The 15,655-nt window shown below is 38.4% G+C and overlaps 1 protein-coding gene across 5 annotated transcripts; it reads right to left on the reverse strand.

The window, feature by feature from the left end:
* Positions 1–203: 203 nt before the first annotated feature.
* LOC116265867 (uncharacterized) lies at positions 204–15,366 on the reverse strand. 5 transcript variants are annotated; one of them, XM_031646827.2, is made up of 23 exons: positions 15,143–15,366; positions 13,149–13,458; positions 12,955–13,023; positions 12,740–12,877; positions 12,503–12,620; positions 11,849–11,931; positions 11,532–11,627; positions 10,734–10,902; positions 10,498–10,640; positions 10,318–10,404; positions 9,860–10,045; positions 8,650–8,817; positions 6,385–6,505; positions 6,224–6,293; positions 5,883–5,970; positions 5,681–5,801; positions 5,183–5,376; positions 4,980–5,088; positions 4,239–4,391; positions 3,228–3,330; positions 1,851–2,021; positions 1,609–1,754; positions 204–738 (listed from the first exon to the last, which is right to left on the reverse strand). In XM_031646827.2, the coding sequence occupies exons 1-23, from the start codon at positions 15,304–15,306 to the stop codon at positions 548–550; spliced, it is 3,198 nt and encodes a 1,065-aa protein (XP_031502687.1). In that variant the 5' UTR covers positions 15,307–15,366; the 3' UTR covers positions 204–547. The 5 variants fall into 5 exon arrangements, with proteins under 5 accessions (XP_031502687.1, XP_031502686.1, XP_031502689.1 ...); XM_031646826.2 differs by having other exon boundaries at positions 1,851–2,024; positions 15,143–15,365; XM_031646829.2 differs by having other exon boundaries at positions 1,851–2,024; positions 13,149–13,506; positions 15,222–15,361.
* Positions 15,367–15,655: the final 289 nt, after the last annotated feature.

Here is a 15,655-nt window from a genome sequence, read left to right on the forward strand (position 1 = left end):
AGAAAGAGATTGAAAGAAAGGCGCATGTTTGAGTGGCCATGACCCGAAGGAAATGATTTTATGTCGTTTCTTTTCCTTTACTAGTAATTAGGTACCATTTATATCCCACTAGCTGCTACTCGTTTTCAATATTTTTCAATATTTCAACATGTTTTAGGTACTTATGGTCAAGTACGCTATAGAATTTATTCAACGCATTCAACTAAATACAATGGATTTAGTTATTCTCAGAAAGCAAGTAAAATGCACAGAAAAGGATGAGAAATAGTTAATGCACCACAACCGGCCCATCTAAAGCAGGGCTCAAAATAAAGGAAACGTGGTATTTATACTACCACACAGTAAGTTCATCTGTTTCAGGCAGTAGTTCATTTTTTTGTTGGCTCTACTGGAAACGCTGAATGACTGAATAAAGCGAGCAGAAAATTGATTCAATCGGCATATATAGCTCTTACTTTAGAGGGGTTGGAGTATGCTGCCTAAAAAATGAAGGCCCCACTTCCACGGCCCTCTTTCGGATGAAAAATACTTCTTTTTCCCTCTGCAATCAGAGGTATGTTACTTCATATTCGTGATATATCTGCAGGGGAGCATCCTTGGAAACTGGCCTGCCTACGGACCAGAGCTCCAAGTTACAGGTGCCTGTCCCCCAGTGGATAAAGCACGTATGGACTTCTCCTACATCAAACCTATTGAGCAGGCCCCGACCTGCACATCTGTCCACCAGCATCCATTCCCCTGTCAAAAGTCCAAGGAAGAGCAGTGCAATAAGCATTAAAAAGGTTTACAACGTAAAGGGGTGAAGGTAAATAAAAAAAAAAAAAGAGAAATCCATTCATGGAGGTTGTATTGCACAACTTTCTCAAAACACAGAAAAGGGTTAATATAGTGAGTTGGACTGTGATTGCCAATGGGCAGTAACAGTTCAAAACTTATACGTGTTGTCGCCCTCAGGAAAAAGGTAAGTGTCACCTATCGGGTCAGAGGTGCAGTGGAAAGATATTCACACTATTCTCAAGGAGAGTGCCAGCAAGTTTTTTCCTGCAACTTTGTTCAAAAGGAAAGAGGAAAAGAAAGTGCAGAATTTCATCCAATGAAACTTGAACAGTTTGTCTTTAAAGAGAGCACACAAATCAGTTTTAAAATGTTTACAGTTGATGGCAACGAACACTTTCATATATTCTAGGGGATGCATCAAAGAAATGCCTCAAAATCAAACCAAGTAGACAAAAAGGTGGTCGCTTAAAAGGTTCTACAGGAGTAGAGAAGGCTATCTGAAAACTACCTTCTGGAAGTAAATTAACCTTAATAAAAAGATTGTGGGCCCATCGTGAATTTAACTTCAGAAAAGATTGGAAAAGACAGAGAAAAGAGTTCAGTTGAACCATCCGCAAGGTTGTGACTGCAATGAATTCATCAAGATTTTAGTATATCAGACTTGCTCGCCTACGAGGTGCATGTCTTTAATATATCAAACTCTAGGTTGACTGAGAACCTGAAGCCTTTAAACCAACCCAGCACCCGAAGTTTGACAAACTAACGTGGAATTTAACGACCATTTCCACATAATGCGCTTCCAGATGTGAGTAATGCGATGAAGACACTTACCATTTGGACGATTATCTCCTTCTAAAGACTGATCACCAGATTCTGGCCAGAACTCGCACTTGGATCCATTCACAGAAGTGAAAGCAACGTAAACATCGGTTGGGTGCAAAAGAGCAAACGTTGGATGCACACGCAGACAAACAACCCTGGTATGAACAAGAAAATTGCACATTGTTACCAGGGCAGTTAACTGAGAGAACTGTGCCAACCTGAAAGGAGATGATATATCAGCCTCCCCTTACCTCGAGAAGCCACCAGATCCGGGACCAACACTTTGGGCCAGAATCGCAGATTCAATTCGAAGTACAGACGGCCTATCCTTTGGAAGCAAAATGTGCCGCTGAAGCACCAATCCGCCACCAATATCCCCTTGTAAAGTGATGAAATCTTCATCTCCTGCCTGCACAAGCCTCCTTCTAAGGGAGACGATCAGGATCAAATAAAAAGTCAAAACATATCAGTGGTGAGAAATATGACATCTCACATTGCAAACTAGTAAAAGAACCCACGGGAATGGTGCCATATCGTTTTGTTCACCAACAAATGGAGGATACGTATAGTTAAGTATCAGCCTGTATCAGCCTGTTTTTTAGTTTCGAACTCAAAAAATATGATTTAAGTATCTTGAATTGACACGAACAGGCCCTGTATCATATGGGAAAGGGACCTTATATGCTTCGATACAAAGCGATATTGATAACACTTTAAATTTTATGACTTTTTTTCTTGTAAGGCAGAATCTAACCACATAACAACACCCCACAAAAGAAAAAAATCAAACACCAAAATGGCAGGATTTAAGGTATTCGAACTGACACCCGTTTCCTCCTTATCACTACTCACCACTTATGGATTACGATGGTTGTCTTGAATTTAAATGTTACGTTCATTGGGTTTGTTTTTGCCATATGAGTGGGGGTGCAAGGTGTGGATGCAACAGTTTTGAAAAGATAAACTGATCCTGTTATACTGATCATAGTTGAAATAAATTAATGAATCCATAATGCAACACAATCATGCAACTGATAATTACCGAACCAACCAATCGAAGAAGGCAACGCAAACAAGAAAAAATCAACTGTACGACTGAAATTTACATCCTTAACGATGCATCAGCGAAAGGACCTAGCGTGCAGCCGCATTCGCTTGACCAAAGTCAACTCATCATTGACAGGACTCTTGTGGATTCCGAAACTTGGATGCCTCTGGTTGTGGCTGACTGCACCGCTCTTGGTTGACCATAGATTTTGCCCGTTCAGCGCTGCACGGGCTTACGTCGACCATGGTGAAGCAGCTAATAAACGACTCTGTGTGGCATATAGTTTGCTATATTTCTTAATTATTTATTCATTGGGCCTTATGAAATACTTGTTTCATCTTTTTTTCTGATGTCTTACTGATAAAAAACTTGAGAGGAACTCTCTTTGAGTTGCTAGAACCGAAAATAAACTTTTAGAGTCAAATAGCAGGCGAAGATCATCAGGCACCCGAAATAAATAACATGCAGTGAAAACTGAAAAGTCATTTATATGAACTGGTTACTAGTATTCCCAGCTTGAATATCTGCACCAATGAAAGGTAAATGCAAGAGGACTGGCAAATTGAAAAGTTCCACTCACTCGGCTATGGAGTATTCCTCTGTGCAGCCAGCAGACCGATACTCGACTCCACTGTATTCCTCATATCCATTAACTTCAAGTCTGCTGTGAAGCCACTCCGTTTCTGTAGCAAATGAACGGTTCAGTTTTTATGAGAACCCCAAAGAAAGGAAGTCTTTGGGAACGAACTTCTCCTCAAAAGGTTAGATCCAGTTAAGGCAAATTTCACTGCTGAAGCAAGCATAGGAGATTGAGGTAGTTTTTGACGTCCACCACCTTCCTCGTAGGCTGTAGCTTATAAATAAGTATCCTAATACGTTCATGCTTTCACAACTTCCAAGGGGAAGAGAAAACCAACTCTTGTTCAAGTGTCATGATGACAGTAGGTCAGTACATCATTTCCAAAATTTTCCAGGAAATTTCTTAAAAACAGACACACAAAACCCCCCGGGTTTACCTCCCCAATCCCATGAGGTAAATGAACACCCCTGTCTTGCACAATTAATGATGCTCAGCGCCCATCTAGCAACCATGGGTCGCCGGTCGCCCCACTACATCAACCCTCCATTTTTACTCGACGCAGAAGCAAGTCATATAACCTTTGGTAAGAAGGATGAAAGACTGAAGACTGGTACTCATAGATCAGCCAAAGGTGGTCAACCTACAACGACATCCTCACAACAAAGTTTACAAAATGCTCTCAGTAGGATTACCAGTTTTTCTAACCAGAATTATCCATGACATAACAATTGAACCGTGTATATTTCTATGGCTCTTTCAAGGGTAATGGTTTTTCACTTTTTCATCTCTTCTATTTATAATGTTCCAGTCCTGTGGGGATATTACCTAGTTATTGATGTTTATGCAATGTAGACACGCAAGCTTCAAGAAGTCATACTCGTTAACACCAGAAGGAAGGAGCTTCATTTAGATGATCAGCATTAATTAAAGTTATGAACATGTAAAAAGGAAAATGATACAGAAAAATACCATAAAAGCATAATTCAGAAAATGGTGGATATATGAACTCACCTGTAGGAATGTGCAGCATGGAAATTATTCTACCCCCAATCCAGGGGACTATTTTAAGAGCCCAATCCCTGCCCTTCAAGTGCACAGGAGTCCTTAGGATGTCTGCTTCTTTCTCTGCAAGCTTTTCTATGTCCGGCAATCGTTTAGCATTTTCTGCATCAAAAGAAAATGTATAAGTTGAACTAAAATAAATTAAGTAGATACTATCACCAAAAATAACAAAATAAACAAAAATATGGAAAAAAAAAATCTGTAAGCATCTTTTCAGGTGCACACGTCTAATATCAGATGTTAATTAAAGTGACAACTCTGATACAGCTCAATTTTTTATTCTATGCCCTTAAAATATCAGAAAATTTTAAAAGTAAGAGCTAGTAATTTCAAAATCTGGGACACTTTTGATTTGAATTGTTACCGAAGGGGATGTTTGTTTATGTCAGAGCTGAGATTTGAGGTGATCTGAGGCCTCTGATGATCTCAGATCCAACGTCAGACCTCCCTCCCACGGGACCTCAAATTTGAGGTTTTAGCCACATATTGAGGAACTCAGCTCCTCATTTTTTAGACCAAGTATACAGAACTCTGAGATTTGCATGATAAAGGAGAACCTAATACATAGGGAAAGATGAAAAAGGAAAAGATAACCAGAAGAACACATTTCAACCTTATAAATATAACCTGAAGGTCATAGGTAAATCATGGTTCCAGAAACTGAAGATGGCATAAAAATTGAAAGCATACCCATAGCTGCTTTATAATAATTTTCACTATCAGTTAATATCTTGGAAGCCTCAGGTATCGAAGGCATGGAAATTTGCAATTCCTCTCCATCAATACCGACACCCTCAACCTACAATGAAACACAAGGCCTTTAGTTTCCTTGAGATAAACATCATGCATATCACTTTCACTCCATTTGGTGTTGCTTATAAATTTTTAGATACCTTTGCTCCACATCCCAACAGTAAACGCACATGAAGAACACGTCTTTGTCTCTTCCTTGATCCTTCACTTCTGGACACTTTGATTGTAACCACTGAAGACTTGAGTTCGGCTTCATAATGAGACAAAAGATAATCGCCCTCACAGAAACCATATCCATCACCATCATCCTCAAATAGAACACCTTTTGCTTTTCCTGCAACAAAGATAAATTTGCAATCATAATGAAAAATGGACCTAAGGACAAAGAACTAACACTGGTAGGAATTTCAAGTGCAATGATGCTATCAAAAGGTATTGTATGTGATACTGATAAAGCTTCCGGTAAAGTGACAGTGTAGAAGTCTTCCATTCTAGCACCATACAAGAAAACCTCCAAAAACATCTTCATAACATAGAATTCACAATTCAGAAGCACATGTATATTATATTCAATAATTAGTGAAAAAGCAGTAACTGAAACCATAAAAGCAAACCCATAAGAATGATCTTATAGTTACCAAATTCATCTAAAGCCACAATTAGAGACAAGTCATCAGATGCCTTTGCTTCCCCGACACATTGAATGGCAGGACCTACAGGAACGATTGATCCACCTTGCAGATAGAGAACAGGCAAATCCTGCATTGTTCAGACAGCAAAGAAACATCACAGCCATCCTTCATGATTTGATGTAGATTCACTTGACGATTAGATACTTACAGGATGTGAATCTCCAAAATCAAATCTCAACCAAATTCCCTTCGGCAACACAAATTGTAATTCATCTGATCCTTTATCTGGCACAGTACTGCAATTATTCCAGAAAAGAAGATGGTATTCATGAGAAGCCAATACTAAACATTGACTTTGTTTGTCTAGAGAGAAATATGAAGAACAGGTCTGTTCAGGAGATCCTTGAGTCTTGGAGAAATATTATGCATGGAAGAAGCATTTAAGCCCACAAAATAAGTTGGAAGTCCGTTAAAAAATGCAGAAGTCTTGCAGAAAAGATAAAATGCATCACCAATACCAACCGAAGTCCACAAAGTAGAAGGAAGTACCTAGCACACACTAATATAGATCCCAAAAGGAATTCATTTTCGATTTTCCTCAAATTTTGATCCTTTGGATCTGCAACAGAAAGAAAAAACATCCATTAGATGCACAGTCCATTTTGGCATCAGTAAGTACCAACAAAATTCTCAAGAGTCATGGAGTATGCCTGCAAAACAAATCGGAGCAACCACAGGAGAACCCTTAGTGTGAGCCATGTAGAAAAGTGTATAAATGTATGGTATAAGCTGGTAGCGTCTCACAAGTGCCAAACGACATACTTCTTCACACTGGAATACACACATTTGATTAGTGTACCGACCACCACAACAGTAATCAACTGTCTCAGAAAGAAAATATAGAAGGCACCAACTGTAAACACAGAAAATAAACATTTGATGGATTTAACAAATAAACACCATTGGAATGTGAATGAAAATATAGTGCAACATAGCTTCAACAACAAAAATACTAAAAACACCTGTTGCATGGTTAACTTGAATTCTTAGTACAAGAAGATAACGGCCCATTTTTTTCAGCTCCCAACCAAGTAAAGGACAGTGATCACTCGAATACTGTTTTAGACAAGTTCCCCAAAAAGGGTTCCCTTGTAAAATGAAGGACTGCATATTAAGTCCAACTCAGTGCAGAAACAATTTCCTATTTGAATGCCATAAAATATAGCCAAGTTATCCACAGGATACAATTGTCCATAAGTATTATTGAGTTTTTCTTAATTTGGAACACCTGATTTATCTTGAAAATATAAAAACAGACAATTTGTGTTAGCACAAGCATGTACAATTCCACAGTACTGTGCAGAAGTTGTGGCTGAGAAGGATCAGTAGTTAACAACTGGTTCTAAAGATTCTGTGGTCCTGCATAAGCATGTAACTTTTTCAGATATATTCAGCTGTTGATAACTCCATTTTTGGAGATGGGCCAGCTTCTCTACAAAAATCATTGTTGATCTACTTAATATTGCTTGATCTGAGACCCATGTCAATCTAGTTAATAATCCAACTTTAAGCACATGTTTGGATTTAACCATGATGAGAAGGCATGCTCACGAAGCTGGCACAATCCAGCTTCCCAGCATAACTTTTCCTTGAATAGAAACTTGGTTGTTTTAGAAAGCAAAAAATTTAACAAATTTAGGACATGCTTCATGATCCTGAATCTGTTGTGATTGTTAATTTAGTCAAGTATATCTAGTCTTAACATGGTACAACAAAATCACAGTAGTAATAGCAATGCTTATATGGTCACACAAAAGCATAATGTAGAAGCACAATGAACATCAAAATGAATGAACACTGGAAGAGTAAAAAACACCAGGATCAGTTCAAATTTGCTTAAAACAGCTAAAGCATTCTCATAAACTAACATTGACTGAGAACATCGTGGCTTCTGCATCTCTTAGTCAAGTAGCATCTTCCATTTAAAAACAACAAGATTGAAAGATACAGTGGGTACATCGAATAACAATCTGTAAAACTAAAACTAGATTACAACCAGCATTAAGCAGAAGATGAGCATTTAAAAGAACAGAGTTACAGCTTCTGAAATGTCAGACATGAGATGAACCAAACCCTTCACATACCACATTTGTTCTGGTATTCTTGCTAAAGAATCTCAACTACAAATCCAAATACCGCAAGCTTAATGAAGCAGTTGCTACACTTCGAATCAACAAACACCATTAGAATAATGGACGCTGTTAACTTAGCAAACTTGTTTCAAACACCAAGTGGATAGAACATCTACAATGTTGCGGAGTCAATATGTAGAGTTCATAAGAGAACAAGCTGTACTGCAGTGTTGGTTTAAATCAGGCACAAGAGATCTTTCAAATGAAAGCCATAAGTCGATGACTTGATTGACCACCAGGTTCTTGCCAAGGATGAGAGGAACAATGAAGTAAACCAGGAAAGAACCTAACTAAATTCAGGACTTAAGTCTAAAACCACCCGCTACCACTACTTGAGAAGGGCCTTTCAGCAGGGCTTGATTCGAACCCTAAAAAACTATCCGTATAAAGCTTGAGACTTTGGTCTCAGCATTTATCTATTGCATATAAGGGCAGTCTTGCAAGTTTTTTTCCTTTTTTTTGGGTCTTTGTTTCCCCTAGTCGCTCAGCTGTTCTATCTTGAGAACATGCATTTTGTCAACATTTAGGATCTGTAAACCACCCTTGCCTAAAACGGTGTGCCACTCAATGCTGAATTCTCAATGCATCCAACAGCTAATGGCTGTGCACAACCTCACCTCGGGTCAATAATGATAGCAAATGGGTTTACTTTAATTACGTTCCAAATTCAGTAAACCATATTTGCATTTAAACCAATATTATCGATATAAGCATGTGCATAAACACAGAAAAAAATTATGGCCAAGATATTCTGCATAGATTAACAAACGTGCATAGAGAAACCTCTTCACCAAAAGCCCATGGCTCATGATCAACTGTTCCAGTCTCTGAATGTCCACGACAGAATGGAAACATGGCACCCACTCCCATCCATCTACCAAAAAGCCTCGGGGTTGCATTCCCAGCAAAGCCACCAATGTCTGGCCCTGATAATGGTTGTCCACTAAGCCCCTACATAAGACAAGGAATATTATACAACACTAAACAGCACTACAAGGAATAGAGAAAACGAACAATTTCAACAAACCAGCACAGAGAAAAAAACAACGAATTAAAAATTCTATGACAAGCATGGGAAAGATCTCAGCACTAGAGTGCCAAGAAATGAGAGAAAAGACAAAATGAGCAATAAAGCAAAGATTATGCTGCAAAAAAAAAAGTGATGTTGACATGCAGATTAAAAATTAAGGCTGTCAAAAACAATTGTTATGGAATCTTAGGATCCTTCCTAGGTGTTTGTCACACCTCACAAGGATACTGGAATAATCATGGCCTAAACATAGACACGCGACTTTTTTTTTCCAACAATGTATGTGTGTTTTTATGTGAATTAACGAGGTAAATCACTACTGTTCCTGAATTTCTCGTAAAGATTGTATGGTTGCATCCTGCAGCTCCTTGTTCAATGTCATAACACTGGAAGCAAGTATCCATTTTTTTCAACAAAATGAATAGACAATGACCATAAGTGGGTTGATAGTGTTAGAGAAACCAGAAATCTTCTTTTACTGTAGGCAGAGAACCAGCTATTAAATTTCAGGAATTTCTCCACTACTGCAACAGGTGGTTGGCTGGCCCAAAGTTTGCATCATTTCTGACACATTATTGATGCAAACGTAATGGAGACAAGAAAATGGAGACTACTGAATGGCAGACCTAACTATGGCAACTGAAATTGAGTAGCCACATTTCACATTTCAGGCAAACTTTCAAAGTAAAAGCTTAGCTTCTGTGTTATTTTGTCAAATTATGGTAGAGTTCAAACAATAATATATCATAATACTGCAACAGACCTTTTAAGTTTTAACTGATTAGTTCATAGAAATAATAAGACAAGTGATTCTAGGATAGGCTTCTTCTCAGGAACGCCTTTTCTGTCAAGTCAACATATTCATAAGGACTCATGAAAGTATGTACTAAAAAAAAAATCGCTATTTCAACAAGAAAGGACTTGTCGATAGAATATAATGCAAAAGTATAAAATTTTACTTACCAGGGAAAGTACCATAGGTATACTCATATGCAAATGCTCCCACGTTGACAGATTATCTCCGGTCCATGTTGCAGCATACCTTTGGCTTCCAATATAACCAGCTCTTGTGAGAACAAAAGGGCGTACCTTTTCAGCAGCCAACTTCATCCCCTCAAATGTAGACCGTGCCATCAGCATCCCATAAACCTAGAAAAGGCTTGCTTGTCAATACAGAGAAATAAAGAAGGAAAATTTTCATGAAATTAGAATTGGATCATTATCATGCAAGCATTAGAAATCAAACAAAAATTATGATAAATGCTGAATAGGTGCTGAAAAATATAAAGAGAATGTCAATGAAATACTAGGAGTTAGACAGAATAGTTTCAGTTTCACATGTTCAATCGGACTTATAGAAAAGTAGAAGGTATTCCAGCTAAAGTACAAAGCGGACGGCTCATGCTATTACAGAATTTTACATTATGATAATATGAATGGTTCTGGCATCCACCAAGCTCACTATCCCCTCTGTGGATGTTGCTTTCTGGCATTGTTTTGGTCACAACCTGAAGGAAAAGAAAAATCAAATTGATGTGAAGTCTTGCAAAGAGAAAATGGAGAGAAATGACACAACTCCAGAACTTAGAGATCCTTATTGCCTTAAAGATAGCAGGTTCGTTCATATCATTCCAGATACCATCCACACCATTGGACATAAAATCTTTAACCAATTTTGCCCACCATAGACGAGCTTTTTGTTGTGTGAAATCAGGAAAAACGCAAGGACCAGGCCACACCTCCCCTAAGAAAATCATGAGAAAAAACAATTTGAAAATAGAACAGCAGCAAACGTTATAAACCACTGCAAGGGTCCATTCTAGCCACACAAAATTACCAATATATGGTGTCCGATCTGCTCGTTGGATCCAGATGTCACTATCAGAGCCACTGTCATAAACAAAGTAACCTTCCTCATATTTAATCCCCGGATCAAGCATCCAGATAGCTTTGAAGCCATTCTTATGAAGATTATCCACCAAAGATTTTGGATTGCCAAAACGATCCTGATGAAACAATTGGAAAATACAAGCATTTAGGAGTATCTCCCAAGAGTTCCTTTAGAACTATTACATGAAGCTTTCATGGTGTGGCTGAAAGTGAAACTCCAACTAAGATATTCAGTTGCATAAGGTAATATGTCATTGCAAATAAATAAAGCACTAGAACAAGTAAATTTTTGGAGAAAAGAAATGCAGTGAGACATTTACAAGCAACACATTTAAGTTAAATAAAAAAATAAATAGCCAAAAGGTGTGGATTCTCCAAAAGGAAAGGCGAATCCATCAGAACAACATTTGAGGGAAAATGAATGAATGATTATTCCAGTTTACTTGTTTGGAATTAGTGATGCCGAACACTTAGAAATGACTTCTTCTAGCACATTCCACACAATTTGTTCTTGTGCGTACTAAAAGGATGTTTCATATCGACCAACAAATAAATCTCTGGAATATTAGTAGAAATAAAATTTTAAGAGAGAAAAAATGTTGTTTCTTCATTAAATCTGATGAATTGATGCCTATGTATCCAACAATGAATATCAAACCAGTATCTGCCATTTCTGGTTTACAAATGCACAGGCTGAACTGTTGAAGGAAAAGTTGTTTGAAAAACTTTCAGGATGATAACATACTTGGTTGAAGGTAAAACATCGAAAACCATCCATATAGTCGATGTCCATCCACACAACATCACAAGGGATATGCTTCTCGCGAAATGTTTTAGCTACCTGTTCAAACCATAATAAGAAGAGTGAACATGTAAGTTTTCAGCAAACAGATTGAAGGAAATCCACCAATCTGAGAACCAGTATATTCATATGGAATGATACCAGTGGCAATCTGAAGTAGTGAAACAAATTGTTTCAGACAGCATGCGGTGTTCTTAAAAATTGACGTACATGGCTCACATAATCAGATGTAATGAGAAAAAATGGAAACTATGGCCTACCTTAAGAACCTTTTCGTCCGAGTCATAACTCCAACGACATTGGTGATAACCTAGAGACCATTTTGGAGGCATGAACACAGTTCCTGTAAAATGAGCAGAAAGCTTAAATGGAAAAGTGGCATAAAAATTTTGAAAGTAGGGGGTGATTTCGATCAGATGATCTCAGATGTGAATTTGTTTCATTATTGAACAGAGAGCAGTCAGCATTAACTTTAGCCAGCCCATCAGTTTCACCCATTATGTGAGGTTTCAAGCCAATCCAAATATGGAACCATCTATACACATCAAAAAGGACATGGTAAAGCTCCCCAGAAGGTGGAGTTACAACTAGCTGAAGACATACTCAGAGTACCCAGAGAGATCACCATCCAGGTTACTAGTTAAATTACCAAAGACTGACTTGAAAAATGACAAACTAACCACATTTTAACGAAGAAATGTTATATGGAAACAAACTAATAAAGTAATCTTGTAGATATTAATGGTATTTCAAACCTTCCTCTGGTCCTCTGTGGGAATAATTAAACTCATTTAATGCAAGGTAATATTCTGGTACAATTATAATCAGAATCTGACGAATATTTCATTAGGTCAGATGAATCATGACTAGTAATTTGAGGAATAACCACTAAAGATTAAACTTTCGAGGTTTACCTATTGCATGAGATAGAGATGCCAAAACTTCAGAAGGAGAAGGAAATGGGCCAAATGTCAAAACAGGATACACTGAAGGAGCTACGAATCTTGCTGTTGACTCGTTCCTCAAGTCAATCTGATAATAAAATTATTTGAAAAAATAATAATAATAAGCTGCATTAGAAGAGAAATGACTAAAATTGTGGATATGACACTGATATACAACCTTGAAAAGAAACAGAACTATAAAGAGACCTCACAGCGACGAGTTGTATCAGCTAAAATTCCAAAAGCTTCTCCATCTGGCAGAAGAGCAAGAACCCAAGGATGTGATTGGTACAATGAGGTAGTTCCAGGACCATAACCCCAAGCATCAGTGTTCCATGTAAAAACCTGGGGGAATCAGCTTGTTTAAGCAAAATATAATCAACAATTTCAAATGTAAAACTAAACAATATGGCCTCACTTACTCTTTTTCCAGTTCGTTCAAGTTGCCCACCTACTTCGCCAGTTCCATAGAAAGAAGTTCCTAGGGGAAGCTGGAAGAAAACAAAGACAAATGAGTCCCACTAAATCATCCAAACACATAAAAGTAAAACTACAAAATAAATAAATGCAATGGAACAATAGATGAAGTGATTTACTATGGAGGGACATTGTAAACCTTAATTGTGACAAACTGTTGACCATTTATGCAACCACAAGAAGGAACATATTCAGGTCGCTTAAGTGTTGTAATAGCCATCTCTCTACTTTTTGGATTTGAAAACGAGAGACTTGGATATGACGCTGGCCTTGCATCCTCAGAACAATCAAATCTGAAAACTCCCTCCTCAATAACAGCCTGGAAAACCATCTTTCTAGGCTCACAGTCTGGAATAACGACAGTGCAATCCTGTTCTCCCATCCTTGACTTTAAGTAGTCCCTCTTTATATTTTTAACTCTATCCTTCCTGGTTTCCCAAAATTTGGTTCTGCATGCGAAAATTTACATTAGGATCTTTCTTCATCTGTCATGCATCCTGTTGTTTGACATTTGGTGACATATTAGTACAGTTATAACTTGAAAAAAGTGTGAATCTATAATAATAGAAACAAAAGTATAGTAATAAATGAACTATTACGTTAATATGTTATTAAAATCATGGTCTGCTATACAGAGGAAACATCACAAAAAAAAGACACTATTGGTTTTAATAACACTCCCACACTTTGCAATGTTCCCAGTTTATGGTTAATGTGTTGGAAGGATCGTGGTGTGCTCCATCTATCAAATATCTCAGAAAGACAGCTTTTCGTTATTATAGTAATAGCCTTTGATAATGATACCATGAATTTGCAACATCTTTAACATCCATGTGCAACATTTATGGGGGTGGAGCCAGACACTTTTAATTGGGGGAGCCAAACAGTATTTTCAAACTTTTTACAAGGGTCAAATAATATTTTTCAAAACCTTTATGGGCCAAATTGAAATTTTTCAAAATTATAAGAAGTAATTTTTCTTTCTTTTCAAAATCTGAAGGGACAGGGGGTGTGGACCATCGCCAAAAAAATGCCTGTCTCTGTTCATTCAAGGAACTAAATCAGTCTTCACCTTCACGAAGTTTATTTCCAACTGCTAAGGCCTAAAACTTACATGCACCAATGGATAAGAATGCATAAGATGCCCATTTAACAGGAACCAATTAAAAAGATGTTAGAAATTAGACCTGTTAGTAGTTGCACGATACCCTGAAATTTTTTCTTCAAAATGGCCCGTCCAGGGTTCACCTCTGAATACGATATTTTCAATGGTGGACCTTTTGAGGCCAACTCAACGACAAGGATGCGAATTCTCCCTGGTGAAATTCTTTCCCAATTTTCCAGTTCATTATACTTCAAAATTATTTTTTCTGAGGTGAAAACGATTCTACCCATCAACGACCACCTTATTGGAAAATGTACTTTCAATACCGGAAGATTTTTTTCAGAAGATATTTCACTAGCCGGGAATGGAGAACAGGTCCTCCAGCGGACCAGCGGACCTCTTTGAATGACCAATCAAGAAGTGTATGGTGCTGTGGGTGGTTCATATTCATACTCTCACCTACCGAGCGACCTGATCTGCGCTCACTAGCAGCAGAACACAGTTCATGAAAGTAATAAACATCCTAGTCCAGCAAAAAACAAGGCCAAAACATGAACCGAAAGCGCTGCTACACATTTTTCACGATACCAGATATCCGCATTTAATCAGAACGCTTTTCAGATTACCCAAAAAACCAAGTGCAATACAGAAAAAATAGACAAATAAGTTCAACTGGCCGTCGCAATCTTCAATACGGGACTAGTCAATCCTTCATTGGAAGTTCAACCGGCCGATGTCTGGACTACACGATCATATCTAAACCAGTCGAACCTCCAGAAACTGCACTTTCATATCTCCAGACACAGACAGTGAACAGAACATCCAAAATATACCAAAAAAAAAAAAAAACAATGGACTACTTCAAGATACAAACACAGACGACGACCCGTTAACCTCCCAAACACGGTAACTCGAGATGAACGTGAAATCAAAAAGCACCTTGCCTTACTCGAATCCATTCTGACCAGAACAGAAACTAGAAATCAAGAGAAAAATAAAGGATCGCGTTTACGACTGAAGTTCCTAACCTGAAAGGCGGATACGGATGCAATCGGCGACCGAAGAAGCCGATGGAGTTCCGGGAAAAGGAGGAAGAAGAAGAAGCACCTGATCTTGGCGGCTTAGAGTGAGGAGTCTGAGTGACGAACACGACGGCTCCACCACTGAGCGAGTGCAATTTAAGGACGCCCATCACCCCTCGCTCTCTCTCTATTTCTGTGCCCCCACTGTCCTTTCTTTATCCTTTTTCCCATCCCCTCCTTTGTTCCTTCGCGCCGGTTTTGAGGCGACGACAGTGGCGGGCGGAAACAAATGGCCGTGGACACGTGGCCAGCTATTATTGGCCACTGTCGAAAAGCGTTTCTACCCCTTTCCGGACGTCAGCAGAACGTGGGGTCCAATAGCGCGGCCCCACCAACCTCCTCTTCTCCGATATTTTCAGCCCACGTTTTCATCTGGCTGCTTTTGCTGTGGGGCCCAACGATAGGTCGAGGACTTTTTCGTCAATCGAAATTTTGCAAATAAACGACCCAAAAACAAGC

The sequence above is a fragment of the Nymphaea colorata genome, chromosome 12 (genome assembly GCF_008831285.2).
Source record: "Nymphaea colorata isolate Beijing-Zhang1983 chromosome 12, ASM883128v2, whole genome shotgun sequence".
NCBI lineage: Eukaryota > Viridiplantae > Streptophyta > Magnoliopsida > Nymphaeales > Nymphaeaceae > Nymphaea > Nymphaea colorata.

Coding starts and splice junctions, on each gene's coding strand:
- LOC116265867 (XM_031646826.2), bottom strand. CDS start 15,306: ATGGGCGTCCTTAAATTGCACTCGCTCAGTGGTGGAGCCGTCGTGTTC. Junction 10,641..10,733: donor AGATCGGACACCATATATTG/GTAATTTTGTGT, acceptor TGATTTTCTTAG/GGGAGGTGTGGCCTGGTCCT. Junction 3,331..4,238: donor CATGCTGCACATTCCTACAG/GTGAGTTCATAT, acceptor CATTTGCTACAG/AAACGGAGTGGCTTCACAGC.